Raw genomic sequence first — 15558 nt, 5'->3', positions numbered from 1 at the left:
TGGCAATTCCCCTCAAAAGGACTGTTACTTCCCTGTGGTATAAATTATGCTCTCCCCAAGGAACTGCATTTGAAGGAATGTCCGCCTAAGGGAGAGGGCTCTCTACAACACAGCAATTTATATTCTTTTATGACTAATTCTAAAATACAAAAGTCCCTATCTTATTTATCATAAATACAGTGGTATTTATTATTTATTAGAAATAGAGTAAGGTGAAGTTGGAGCACAGAAAAGTTATCTAATCAATAAAATGCCTTTGGGCAACCTTGTTCCTTAGAGATAGCAGGGTCACAATAATATTTAATTGATGTTTTTTAAATAAGAATTATTTTGTCATAAAAGGAGCAATATTTTTGTAACCAAAAATAATTTAAAGAAATTTCTTAGCTGGAAAGCTGACAGTCTTCACTATTAGCTGTTCTGGAATGCTTTGTGAATAACATTAATTATGTTTTGATCAGCTCAAACTGCAATACTTTTAAGAATGACAAATTCTTTGAAGGGCAATTTAGCAGTAACTATCAAAACTGAAATTACATATATACATATATGTGTATATGTAAACATACATATCTGACTCTCTAATTTTCCTTTTTTCTTTGAGGAATTTATCTTTCAGAAATACTTTAACAAATACACAGGAATGTTTATTGTGGTATTTTTTGTCTATAAACAAGGGATCGGTTACACTGGTGCATTGTCTTTTTGAAATAATGAAGATCTATACTAACAAAAATGATGTTCATAATATGTTATGAAGTTAAAAAAATCAAGTTGAAGTATAATGTGTGAAATGTGATTCTAGGGTTTTTTTTTTGTATTGTCATAAAAATTTCTAAATGAATATATGCCAGGATACATGCCAACATTTTAACAGTGGGGAATGAGAATTAGCACGGGGTGACTTTTGACTTTTACTTTATACATTTGCATTGCAATAAGCAAATAATTTCCAGAAAAAAAAGGCATTCAGCTTATGCGTATTCCAATTCAGAATGGAAATTTAAATTATCTCATTATAGGTTGATGAAAACATTAAGAATATGAACATAGGAAACAGAGGTCTAATATTTTAATCAGATTTTCCCTACTAATATTGGCATAAAAGGCATTAAAGGTAATGGGATGCTTCATATTATCTATGAAATTCTTTTTATTATATTCTCCAGAAGATTTTAAACCACCTAAAGTTGGCAACTTTAGGTATGACCTAAGATATAGAATAAAACTTGGCTATAAAATCCTATATTTACCAAAGTCATAAGGTTTTTTTTTTTTTAAATCTCATATGAATTCTCTGAGGTTGAAGAAGTACATTATATTTATAAGGTCTCTATTTGGGATGTATTCTCTGATATTTAATAAGGGATGTGACATATGGAAAGACCCTTCCACATTCATTTATATTCATGAGGTTTATCTCCACTACGAGTACTCTGAAGTCTAGCAAGGTGTGTATTTTGACAGAAGGCTTCTCCACCTTCATTGCATTTATAGGTTTTTCCCTCTAGCGTGACAGCTTCAGGTGACGGTAAGGGATGAGCTTGACTGGAGGCTTCCCTGCATGCACTGCATTTGAAAGATTCTTCTCTTCAATTGGTTCGCCAGTATTTCACTCAAATTCAATTTTGTTTTAGGTTTTCATTACTTGAATCATGTTTATTTACACTCTTGTTGGAATAACACTAATAAAAAGATACTGGCTTCAGAATGGTTAAAAGGCACACAACTTTCTCATTGATAAGACAATAATATAACCTAGACAGGAGATTGTTTAAAGAAAATAATGTATTGCCTGGGGCATTACAGAGCCTCAATAGATGTTAGTTTCCTTTTCTCCCCCTATAAAATGTAGTGCTGTTTTTATTTTACAGTAAGTCAAAGTGGAAATTTGAATGAATTTCTAAATTATAATGAGTATTTTTATACTGGAATTAATTAAGCAACAATCTTAGATGAAGTTGCAGTACAGTATACAAAGTGTTATTGCTTAAACAATCCTCAAGCAAGGAGAAACTTAGCTGAAAGAAAACTGTGCTTCATCTAACCATGGGTCTTATGTACTGTTTAAGATTTTGGCTATCATCTATCTGGGCTCCTAAATTTATTATTTATGTTATTTAAATGGTCAAGTGAGTTTTTCTTTAAAAAAAGTCTGTTTAAAAAAACTCCATTTAATTTAATGTTAACTCAGACTCCCAATCTACCTTCAATTCACTTACCCTGAATTATAAATCTTAAATGAATGAAATCCATCTATAGCCTTACAAGCATTTTGTGAAAAGTATTCTAAAATCAGGAGTAACAATTCTTTTGGATAGAACAGAGGGAGTACTTTTTGAAAAATAACAAGAAGATGCTTAAACTGTTCTGAAAAATTTTAAATAATTTTAAAGCCTATTTTTAATCAAAGTATCAACTTACATTAAAGGGTCTATAATGGAGATTGTTCTTGTTTTATATATAAATTTGGATTTCACTGGTTATATGTAAGACTCATTGGTACTCATTCCCTGGAATAAGGACAGGGAGCCAGTTGCTGAACTCTGGATACTCACATGGAAGCTGATTTGGGCACGGGGAGCCTATTAACCAACTCAAGAATGGCAGTGCCAAGGGCAAAGACTGTGTGTGAATGTGCTATAAATTCAAGAAACGTTTAGAATTTCTATGAAGGAGTTCCAGAACAACTTTAGCATATAGAGGTTTTTTTTTTGTTATTTGAAAAATTATTGTTTTTATTTTAAAAGCATAAAAACAATTAGCTCAAAAAGAAAGCAATATTCGAACCTAGGTCAAAAGAAAATCAGAAATTAAAAAAAGAAAATCAGAACAAGGAAGAAGTAATATATACCTTTTAACAGCTTGCAATGACTTTACTCTGATCCATTTTAGCACTTGCATGGTTTTTAAACATATCCGATTATCACTTTAACTAATGTTTTTTCTTGATGACATATTTTACTTGTTTGTTTATAGAACAATTTTGGTTTCATTGGCCTGTTTAACTTTGTGTTTCTTTTCTATCTCATTAATTAATATTAGCATAATTTTCCTTGGAGTACCACTTTGGACATATCACATTACAAATAGTAATTATGGTTGGAATAACAACTAATTTTTAACTTGTTTAATTGCTTATTATGCACCATGCATCATGCAAAGTGCTCTACATATACTGATGCATGAAGTATCTCTTTGGCTCTTTTAATGCTTAAGCATAAATTCTATTTTATCTTATTTTTATACGTCTCCTTGATTCTTTTGTTGCATTTGCCTGGCCTATTATTTCCTCTTTGACTTTCAATTTCTTGTGTTATTCTAGGTTGAGTCTCTTATAAAGGGCAAATACACAGCCAATTTTTAAAAACTTACTGTGAGAATCTCATTTCACAAGTAAATATAACTCACTCAAATTTACTCACTCGGATAACTCAAACATATCATGTTACTGATGTGTTTAGATTGGCCCCTGACAAACTGTCTTCTGTTTTCTATTTACCCTGTTTTTTACTGTTTACTTTTAAAATTTTCCTGACATTTGCTGGATTGATTATGTCTTTGTTCTCTGTTAACCTAATACTTTAGAAGTTATGTTGCCTCTATCAGGCTTATCTAATTTTTTAACACACACATTTATATTTGTACTTAGAGTTTTCTATACACATTAAGATTTAACCTCTATACACTCATCCTAAGCAGGTTAAGAACTCTGGAAGTATTCTACTTTCTCATTCTGCTTCTCTTCTTGCCAACCACCTTCTATACTTGTCATGTTGAGGTCTTCTGAATTTTAACTTCAAATTTTTAGTAAGATTTTAAAATAATCAATGCTAAAAACCTATAGACTGAACTACAAGTTGTAATTTCTTACTTGTACACTACTCTTTTGTGATTATCTCATCTTCCTTTGGGATTAATTTCTAGGAATATATTAATATCTTATAGGAATTTTTTTCAGAGAGGGTTCAGGGGTAGTAAATTTTCTAAATCCTGTGTGTCTGAAAAGGTTTTTTATTTTTTCCCAATATTTGATGATACATGGCTGGAAAAAGAATTTTACACTCCATATAATTTTCTTGCAGAACTTTAAGATAACTATTTCCTTTTTTAAAAATTTAGCTTAATACTACCAAGGAAAGTACAATGAATCTCATGTAGAAGCTTTTAGAATTTCCTCTTTTATTGGTCTTCTGAAATATCTCCCTGACTGTCTAGAGTGGGTATTTTTCCATTCATCTTGCTAACATTTTCACTCATAGCAACTAGGTTGTTGTCGTCATCATCTTCTCCTTTTTAAATCTTGGGGACTTTTTCCAATTTTTTATTTGACTATTTCATTCCACATATTCTGAATTCTTCTGAAATTCTTATTATTTCTAAGGTTAGAAGTACCAATTTTCTCCCCATACCCAACATCTCTTTTTCTTATATCTAATGATACAAGATCTCAAGACCCAAATTTCTAGCTCACAAATTTGTTCTTTAGCTTTGTCTATACTGAAATCCAGGAAAAAAAAAATCCATTAAATTTTTTCACCAATCATATATTTTCATTTCTCACATCTCTAATTGTTTTTTCCTCATAAAATCTGTTCTAATTTCACAAATGCAGTATACTCTCGTATCCCCCTGAGGATATTAATTATACTTCTTGTACAATCTCCATTTGTTTATTCTGTTACTTTCATTTACTCAGTTCTTTAGTTTGATTTTTTTTTTTAAGTTGGAATTGGTTTTTCTCAGATTTGGTGATTCTAGATCATTTGCTGCAATCCGTGTCTGCTATTCTCTCTTAGTTTCAGTGTAAAAATGCCCACTGGACTAGGGGCAGATGTGCCCGTGGGTGAAGACTAGCGTGGGGCACATTGCCCTGCATCTTCATCCCAGTGTCCACATTCACTGTTTGCTCCTGGGGCAGAAGCCTCTGCTTGGGGATAAGGGTAGTGAGGGGCTCACCTGCTTAGCAGTCCGCCTAGCAGTAGCCTACAGCCCCATCCTGAGTCCTGCTTCCAGCATCCATGACCTGGGGCAATACTGAGACACCTTTTGTTATGTCTTCTTCAACATGCATTTTGGGTTCTCTCTCTCTCTCTCTCTCTCTGTGCAATCCTTCATAATTTATGGCCCAACTAGGGGACACTTTCTTATTTTATGGAGTCTTTATAGATTTCTTTGCTCATTTTCTGTCATTTCCAAGGATTTGGGGAAAGCAAGGAAGATTGGAGGATGCAGTCTTGATTCAATCTTTTTTTTTTTTTTTTTTTTTGAGACAGAGTCTCGCTGTGTTGCCCGGGCTAGAGTGAGTGCCGTGGCGTCAGCCTTGCTCACAGCAACCTCAAACTCCTGGGCTTAAGCGATCCTCCTGCCTCAGCCTCCCGAGTAGCTGGGACTACAGGCATGTGCCACCATGCCCGGCTAATTTTTTCTATATATATATTTTAGTTGGCCAGATAATTTGTTTCTATTTTTAGTAGAGACGGGGTCTCGCTCTTGCTGAGGCTGGTCTCGAACTCCTGACCTCGAGCAATCCACCCGCCTCGGCCTCCCAGAGTGCTAGGATTACAGGCGTGAGCCACCGCGCCTGGTCTTGATTCAATCTTTTAATATTAATCACATTTGTGGAGTTGCTCTTTAGCATGAATATTCTGGTAACAGCAATAAAACAGATTTTTAAAAAGGCACCTGAATAATAAAAACATGCGTGGTTTGCATTTGGGATGAAAGGCAAGTATACACATCCCATATTACAGCAATGTGCTGTTATACAAAGTCCCTTCCCACTTAAAGACAGCCTCAGCTAAGTGAGACATGGTAGTTGCTAATTAAATGATGTGTTTGTAAGGTTAAGCCAAAGTTCAGAAACATTTACATAAATTATCAGTGTATCTATTAAAGATTCTCCCTTGCTGAAGTAAAAGATGTGTTTTCTTTAGGAAAATAAAAAACCTTTAAAATATCACTTAAAAAACTAAACTTATTAACTTTGGATTTGGGACAGCTTAGTGATGTGAAAGGCAAACAGCTCTTACATCTTTGTGATCTAAGATCAAATACTTTGATTCAAATGGTAGGAAAATATGGATAATTGGGAAAATGGTTTCTAAAAAAAAAGCCATAATGGTTTAGTGGCTTTCTTTTCTTTCTTGCCTTTCCTATTAAGTATTTTGAAAAACATTAGAGAGAATGGCATATTCTTTTTTCTCTCTCATAATTCTTATGGGAGGAAAATATAGTTAAAGAGGATGAAAGTATTATATCCATATTAATAATTTATTTTTTAAAATTTAAAATGCCATTTGAAACTTTACTGTGAATGAAGTGAATTCAAAGCTGCAGAATTCAATGAATTCAGTTGGTCACTCTTGAACAAAGTGAGAGTTTACCATCTATGTTTTCTGTCTATTTTAGCAGATGAGCTTATAATGACAAATTGTTTGCATGGGTAGTGGTGGTTGAAGAGAAAAATGAGACAAATATTCAATAAACTGGGCAGAGAAAACAGAACACATCAAGAGTTTCACTACCAACTTCTTAATCTGTTTTTCTCTGTCAGCTCTTACCCCAGGTAAAAATGCTGTACATTTATTTGATTTGGTGACAGAATTTTTTTCCTCAACCTATGATTAAACATTGTTATATCAGCATTCTTTGATCAATAAAGAAACATTTGGGACTACGTGGGAATGGGGAAGACCCCCTCACTCCCCTGCCAAACAATATGGACTAAACCAGCATTTTTATCATCATCCAAAACACGAAAAATACTAAGCTTCTCATTATCCTCAAATACCTTGATAAAATAATGGCAACTTCATAACTGGGCCGCCAGACGACAGCATGAGGGACGTATTAATAATGCTGGTGGTGTGGCCTGGCATCCTGGGGCAAGAGTTACAAATAAACCTGAGGTGTGGTTGCTGGAATAATTATGCTATTTTTAGAGTTTAGAAGAGTTAATTGCAGAACAAGTTGAGTGGCACAGGTGCTTTTGCCAAGCACATTATCATCGGTATATGTTATTGGAACAGAAACCTGCTGACAGTGCCATGCCCTGAAAGGACCAGCTTCTTAACCGTGACCAGACCCTGGTAAATCTTCCGTCCTGAGAAATGTCCAGACAGCATAATTAAAGCCACCTGAGTCACTCAGGGAATGGCATTTCCTCTGATGTTCCTTGGTGTCTGTATTGACTTCAGCTCTTTTTTCAGGCATGAACGCTTTTAGTTCTTTTTTTGTTTTGGGGGATGACTGATTTGATTATAGCCCAAAATTCTCTTATATTGTTAGTGCTCTGTGGAAAAATAATGCCTGATCTGTTAATGGGAATATATATTTTTTGCCAGCTACAAATCTGGACTAGCACATTAATTTTCTAAAACATGTTTGGTTTCTTCTAAATATCAAGTCAATTCCTTTCTAAGCTTAATTCATGGAGGGGTTTTCCATGCTTTTCTACCAAGTCTCCACAAACGTTACTAACAGAGAGCTGGATGGACTGACTATTCGTCCTTCTATGAAAGCGTTTCTGTGTGCTTTTATAGACAACAAACAAAAAAGAGGCGGGCAATCTGGGAGAGGGAATATCTGGGTATGAAGGTCAAGGGTAAAAGTAAATTTTATCTTTCTCCAAAATAGTAAGAGTAAGTGACATTTAAAATGTCAAGTTTTACCGGAGGATGGAGGGAGAGAGAGGGAGAGAGATATTGGGATGTATATGGGTATCAGAATGGTACTCCTGGAGATGAAATTTGTCTTTTTAGCTCTGCTTTAGTGGGCTGGGGGATGGCGGCACGGGGGAGTCATCTGAGCGCTCAGGCCACATGGGACTCCCTGACGAGGATGACGCATCACTGATACATGGACGGTGTTAGCTTGGAGAGATGAAGGAGGAGGGCAAATGAGTCTCTTGTGCCTCAACATTTTGGATCCCCTCACAGGAGGTCAAGCTCCATAACCAGGAAAGGCAGGTGGATTGGTCTTTGTTTCAGGGGTTAGGAAGAAAGAACTGACATGCTGGTGATGTATCTTTTATCTCCAGAAGGTAGGTTAAAAGCCTTCTGTGCATTGTCAAAGGTCTGGAGTCCATCAAAGCTCTTTGATCTTGTGAGTGGCATGAGCCCTTATGGGGTCCCAAGGTTACAGAGGAGAACAGCCTGAGACTCGGGGAGATTACAGAGTCTAAAAAGAGGAACAGTGGTTGCTGGTCACTCAAGGAGACACTAGAGCTGCACTGGACATGGAGCCTAAAGAGTGACAGGAGTCTCAGAAGAGAAGGGCCGTGTGGATGAAGGGTCTGAGCATTGGTGCTGGGCCTGGAGAGGGCAATGGCAGGCCCTGGGAGGATGGAGTCACTCAGCGTCAGCCTCCTTCAGAGGCTCACCTGGCAGACCTGAGCTACTTCCTTGAGGCAAGGAGGAGCAGGGCTGGGTCTGGCACAGTAGAAACTCAGCATTCAACAGTGAGAAACCCCAGTGTGGCAGCAAAACGTCACAGCAGCAGTGGTGGCTCAGGCTGCTGGTCAGATTTCCCTGTCATTGGGTCTGACAGAGGTTCTTGGGCACTGCGCAGGAAGCAGGAGCCCAAATGAGCAATACTGGCCTTCTTGCCACTCCGGCACTTAGAAGTTTAATCAGTTGTATTTAATCTGTTGAGATCAGAGTGACATGACTATACTTTCAATGTTATAATCTGGAAAAGTTTCTCACAGTTAACAGTTAAATTATTGCTCTTTCATATTAATTCTGAAATTACATTTTATGTTAATTTCATTCATCCTTATCATAGTGTTAGAAAACATACCTTTGCCTCCAACTCACGCTACCGTATGGATTTTGATTCCCTGAACCTATTCATTTTATGCAATTTGGACTTCTGAAAGTGCTGCTCAATTAGTAAGAGATATCTTGGGGACCTAGGACCCAGAAAAACACACACAGCACAGCAAGAAAATGCTACCACCAAACCAGCCTCACTGCTTCAGGTCTCCTTTAGTTCAACCCCAGTCTCAAATTCCTCCTTTATAAATCTCTCAAAGATAAATTTCATCCCCTAAACAATTTTTATAGATCAAAACCACATTCCAATGAAGATCAGGTAGCAGCATCCATAAATCTCAGACCCCAGGAAGAAAAATGAACATTTCAATATAATAGTAGTGGAAGGATTTTGTGTTCTATAAACATTGAAAAAAACTCTCTGCCACTAAAAGCTGAATAAACTGAAATATAAGTGATTCAAGTGAATTTTAAAGGTATTTGCAATCAGAAAATTTTTAATATGCATAAAAATAGTTGATTAGTTAATAAAGATTCTTTAGGGTAAGTGTACCCCTTTTGGCTTGTCTATGATAAGAATCATCAGTGTTGATGCTTTTGCTATTTAAAACCTGTCCAGTGGAATAAAACTAAGTGCTGTACACAGCATGGGGGATAGCAATTACTTACCCTGTAGGCTGGCTCTCAAATTCTTCTGACCACTGCTCTTGAATATCTTCTGTGGAAAGATCTACGTCCCGGGTGGTGGCAAAATTGAACTCGCTGCCTTCATTTCCATGGAAATAAATGGAGTTCCCATCTGACTGACAGCTATGCTGTAGATAAAAAGAGAGCATGGGGTGGCTGTTGAATTGGTTTTGTGACTGTATCTGTCTTACTCATGTATAATTAGAGTTTTTAGAAAAGTCATTATATTATTCTCTCTACAGTGGACTCTCAAAAGAGCTTGTTACCTCCTTTTTCCGCCTTGTTTAATTCAATTACAATTTCTTTCTAACTTATTAAGCTATCACAAAAAAGGAGTCAAGAGGGCATTTGAGCTTTGCCATCTCAGCCTTCAGTACGAAATGAGAATATTTTAATTGGAATAATTTCCCATCTTTACCACAGTCCTTGTTGTGAGAATTAAGTCTGATAATGACTTGTCGCATATTTTGAATTCTGTGGTTATGGGCTAAATCGCACTGACCTTTTCAATATTCCATATATTTCTGACTTGCCATTCAAGTCTTTCACAATTTGTCTGTAAATGGGATATGAGTAGAATAGCCAGCTAATCAAAACATGGAATACAGAAAAGGTCAAAGTAAGCCCAGATATGATCATATATTCCCAGTCAGCTTTTGTGTAAAAGTTTCTGACCAGACCTAAGAAGTTGCACGATATCCCCACTGAAGAGCTGGGAAATCACAAGCTTTGTAATTCCCCAAAAGAACACTTAAAAAGAAGAAATAAAAATAATTTCTGGGATACTTTTTTTAACCTATAGTTTTTCACTTAAAGTGAATAGTCAAAGGCAAGCTCAAACTCTGGAACTGAGTAAACAGTATTTACTTTTAAAAATTATAAGTTTACATTAATATTTTTGGTAATAAGTCATATATAGAGAAGTGCTAATAAATGAAAGAGCAAACATTCTTTTAAGTTTTATATGCTCTTAAAAGGAAATAGAAATGAAGAAAAACAATTGGACAAGAAATATCAGTTAGGCCCAGTGACTGTGAGTTTAACAGGGCAAGGATCATGTCCCTTTTGTTCCCTGCTATATTCCAGGTCTTGGCACAGTGCCTGCATACAGTAGGCACAACACATTACTCATGTGTTTGTGGTGATGCTACTGTAAGCAAACCTACTGCTCTGCCAGACGTATAGAAGTACAGTGCATGTAATTATGAACAGTAATACTCGGTAATGATAAATGACTCTTACTGGTTTATGTATTTACTATACTATACTTGTTATCATTATTTTAGAGTATACTCCTACTTTTCAAAAAATAGTTAACTGTACAACAGCTTTAGGTGAGTTCTTCAGGAGGTATTCCAGAAGAAGGCACTGTTATCTTAGGAGATGACAGCTCCATGCCTGTTACTGCTCCTGAAATCCTTCCAATAGGACAAGATGTGGAGGTGGGAGACAGTATATTGATGATTCTGATCCTGGCCCTGTGAAGGCCTAGGCTAATGTGTGTGTGGTGTCTTAGTTTTTAACAAAAAAGCTTAAAAGGTAAAAAAAAAAAAAAAAAATTTAAATAGAAAATACCTTATAGATAAGGATATAAAGAAAGAATATTTTTTTACAGCTGTATACTGCATTTGTGTTTTAAGCTAAATGATAGCACCAAAGAGTCAAAAAGTTAAAAAAAAATTAAAAAGTTTATAAAGTAAAAAAGTTACAGTAAGCTAAAGTTAACTTATTTTTGAATAAAGAAAGAAAAACATTTTAAATAAATTTAGCATAGCCTAAGTGTACAGTGTTTATAAAGTCTACAGTAGTGTGCAGTAATGTCCTAGGCCCTCACACTCACTAACTCACTTAGAGCAACTTCCAGTCTGGGAAGCTCCATTCATAATAAGTGCCCTATACGTTATTTTATCTTTTATACCATGTTTTTACCTTTTCTTTGTTTAGACATTTAGATACACAAACACTTACCAGTGTGTTACAACTGCCTATGGTATTCAGCACAGTGACATGCCATGCAGGTTTGTATCCCAGGAGCAACAGTCTATACCATATAGCCTAGATGTGTAGGGGGCTGGACTGTTCAGGTACGTGTAAATACACTCTATGACATTCGCACGACAAAATCACCTAACGACCCATTTCTCAGGCTGTATCCCCATCATTAAGTGAGGCATGATGATATACAGCAAAATGGTTACTGTAGTGAAACAAATTAACATAACCACCATCTCACACAGTTACCCATTTTTCCTCCCTTGATAATAGCAGCTATGATCTATTCATTTAGCAAAAATCCTGAATACAATACACTATTATTAACTATAATCATGCTATACTCATTATGTAGAAGCCATTGAGTAAGGTACTGAGAGGGAGGTGTTTATAATGAAGTAAAACAATACAGAATCTTTGCTCTCAAAAACCCCTGTCTAGCTGAGACATATTAAAGACAAGGCCCAATGCCAGACAGCACGTGGTAGGTGCCAATGAGAGAGAGCAGGAATCGCTGTGTCCGGGACTGGTCTACACCAGCAGTCTTCATACATGAACAGGTCTTTAACTGACATTAGAAAGAAAGGACAGAAATCCAAATTGGATGACAAATGTGAATGAATTACAAAGGTGATAAACAGGCACAGTTTAGAATTAGCCTGGAGCCTGACTGTAAAGGATCTTAGATGGCAGTGTGAGGGATCTCTACACCGTCCTGTTGGTGGTGTTCCAGAACAGGGCAGGGATGTGTGCAAAGAAATGTTTTATGACAGTTAAACTGGTTATGACAGGTAAACTGGTAAAATCAGTTGGGGAGGAATCAGACTCTACTAGACTAGAAGAATGCAGAGTGTGTAAGTTTCCAGAAGTTTGAGAGAGTAGGAGCGTATGCTCTTGAGGGGGTCCTTTGACAGCACTGAGACGTAAGTCACATCCACTGGACCCTGTCTTCCTTTTAGATAACACTGTAGAACGTATCATGCATCAGCTGCTTGGGAATCTTCTTCACAGAATAATGAATACAGGTTATTCATAGACGTGAAACTGAACTCACTATACGCAATCCTTAACCCCCACACACCAATCAAAAGCTAGGATTTCATTTATTTAACAGTAAACAGAAACTGTCCAGTGATGACAAACCCAGTGCATGTTTGTCATCATCTCCTACTGTGCATGCTGTAAAGACAGCGAATACTAACTGGAATAACAAAGGTTCCTTTCCTAACAATAAATCCATTGAGCTCTAGATAGTGGGGTCTTCGCTGTTATCTTTCCATTCTGGAATCCTGATCAACTGTGGCCTCTGTTTATCTGGAATTAATATAAGGATGTAGACATCAGTGCAAATGACAATGTCCAAGGAAGTACCATACATGAAAATAACTATTCATGTGAAAAGAGAATAATTTTTATTAGAATTTAAATGATACATTTTCATAATGAAAAGAACAACTCACCTAACATGAAACTTTGGTCATTTTTGGCTAAACATCAATTTAATTATTTCAGTTTTGGTTCCATTTACCTCAGAATTGTTTGTGAATATTTTAAAACTCTGTTATACATAATTTTTGCTACCCTTCCAAGATTTATATTTTTATATTATTAAAAATTAATTATAAATAGTTTTATTAATATAAATTATATTTGAAGAGTATTTTAAATTTAGTTGAGAAAAAATTTATGTAAAAAATCCATTCATTATAAAACTGGGCAGCATATTGTTAAACTAGTTTCACAAAATTAACGTATTGATGTAGGAGAAAAGTGAAAGCATATTTTAAAGAAACTTTTCAGCCAGGAGCAGCTTATGCCTATAAATAATCCTAGCACTTTGGGAGGCCAAGGTGGGAGGACTGCTTGAGGCCAGGAGTTTGAGAGCAGCCTGAGCAACACAGAGAGACCCTATCTCTACAAAAAAAAAAAAAAAAAAATTAGCCAGGTGTGGTGGTAGCTACTTGAAAGGCTGAGCCCAGGAGTTTGAAGTTGCATTAAGCTATGATGACGCCATTACACTCTAGCCTGGGCAATAGAGTGACAGCTTGTATCAAAAAATCTTTTCATTTTTCATTAGCTATTTTGCTATTACCAAACACATTTGGCAGTTGAACAGACCATTTGCAACTGTACAACTATTGAAAATTAGTTATCACATATACATTTTTGTCCCTACAACCACAACAGTGCTAGCATATGAAAAACAAGTAATATTTACCATAACAAGTGTAAAGAAAGCAACGTGAAAAAAATTAACACTCACTTTAATTGAGTGTTAACCAATTTTCATATTAGTAGGATCTAAAAACTCGTGGGATCTGCCTTGACAAGTTTCCATGAAAGTGAGAATGGTATAGTTTTTGCCATAGTTTTGTAAGCTCTATGGAGCTGTTCTTTACCAATTTATAGTAAATGAACAATACTCAATACCAAAACTAAATCCAAACAAACAGGGCACTGGTTTATAACAGTCAGTTGTAGCCTTTGCACTGAAAACATCCTAATCCTGTCTGTCGAGTTTAAGGAGAGGGTCAGAGTTAGCTCTATTCATCCCTTACACGTAAGCCCAATGTCCTTTTGGGTGTAGAGGCAGGCTTTACATCGCCAAGGAAATGCTGTAACACACGCTAAGTAAGCAGCCACCACTCAGCGAGAGGAGAGTCAATGTTCCCTAATTCTTAGCATGATGGGGCTGTCACTGTCTGGGTGGCAGGACCTGGAGATGCACAGAACACACACACAGCTACGATGGCTTGCCCTGCTTCCCACCACGCTAAGGGATCAAGATATGATTTCTGCCTCTGCCATTCTGAGTAAAACCCGATGTTTTCAAGGTTTGGAGTGATGATAAGACACTCTTTTAAAGACATACAAGCCAGCAGTGTAATACTGGGCCTATAAAATCAGGGATAGTTTATGTGAAACCAGCAAATTCCCGAGCTATTTGAGAGCAATGGGCATACTGAGTCCCCCTTTCTAAGAAGTTGATTTTATACAGGCTTTGAACTTAGGTGAGTGCTAGGCAGGGTAGGGAGCCAGTTTAGGATTCTCATTCTGAGGAGCCCTAAATCGATTACAAGGCAAGTCAGAGTTTCATATTAATTCTATTTTAGGGTTGGTCACAGGGTGCTCAGTGTTTTAGAATTAGCCTGGTTTCCTAGATGCTCTCCAAACTAAGAATTTGTGCCTGGATGCCTTCAGATTGAGATAGAGTCCCTGGGCCTCTGCTTGTTTTTGATCTGCATCTCTGTCTCTGAATGGGAATCCATGACCTGCTTGGTTAGGTGTTGCTTGAACTTCCTCCTAAACTCTAATTAATTCAGCGCTTACATAAATTGAAGCAATTCAGGTTGGAAGAGAATGAAAATTGGAAACCAAAAACAATCAAGATGATAAGGACTGAAAATTCAGTTACTACCCATCCCTAGAGGGGTTTGGGGGTTAGAATCAGAAGACATGTTCAAATGTATTTTCTCTACTTAAAGGCTATGGATTTGCACAAGTCATTTAACCCCTCTAGGCCTTAGTTTCTTGGGTTGTAGAATGGAACCAATAATATCTATTCCCTAGAAATATTGTTAGAAGCACAAATAATACATAAGGAAGTATTTTATTCAAACTTCCAAGTGCTACAACATAATCATTATTTCTGAATATATACTTTTTCCAAAAATTTTTATATAATATATTCCATACCATTAGCAGTAGTTGACAGAAAAATAGAAGAGTATTTAAATCTATTTTTAACTGCTTCTCATCAGAATAATCATTAGAATTCATCAGATCAACTTAAAACCTTTAGCAAAATGCACAAGAGTGTGCCCCACAATACAATATGGTAAAAGTATTGAAAACATTCATTTATTTTCAGGGCAGATATAACTATCAATTAGAACTTCAAAAGACTTCTTTCAAATTTTGGCAGATTACCAAATAGTCTCCCAAAACAGGAAAACTTAATGCAAGATGCCTGATACCATTTTTCTTACAGATGAACTTGCATTGTATAACATTGCTCTACTGTGTTAAAAATCCACATGAAATGTGCATTGAAAGTATAAAAAGAATTTCAGGAAATTGCTCTCAATTTTAAAACCCAGCT

The 15558-nt window shown here is 36.1% G+C and overlaps 1 protein-coding gene across 2 annotated transcripts in view; it reads right to left on the bottom strand.

Moving 5' to 3' along the window:
- RELN (reelin) overlaps positions 1 to 15558 on the bottom strand; it is a 441212-nt gene that overhangs the window by 170370 nt on the left and 255284 nt on the right. For both annotated transcript variants that reach the window (XM_045564269.1, XM_045564270.1), the window contains exon 11: positions 9447 to 9592. In XM_045564269.1, the coding sequence (XP_045420225.1) occupies positions 9447 to 9592 (146 nt within the window). The remainder of the gene's footprint in view (positions 1 to 9446; positions 9593 to 15558) is intronic.

This window comes from Lemur catta, chromosome 11, assembly GCF_020740605.2.
Source record: "Lemur catta isolate mLemCat1 chromosome 11, mLemCat1.pri, whole genome shotgun sequence".
Classification (NCBI taxonomy): Eukaryota; Metazoa; Chordata; class Mammalia; order Primates; family Lemuridae; genus Lemur; species Lemur catta.
This window is presented reverse-complemented; position numbering and strand designations above follow the sequence as displayed.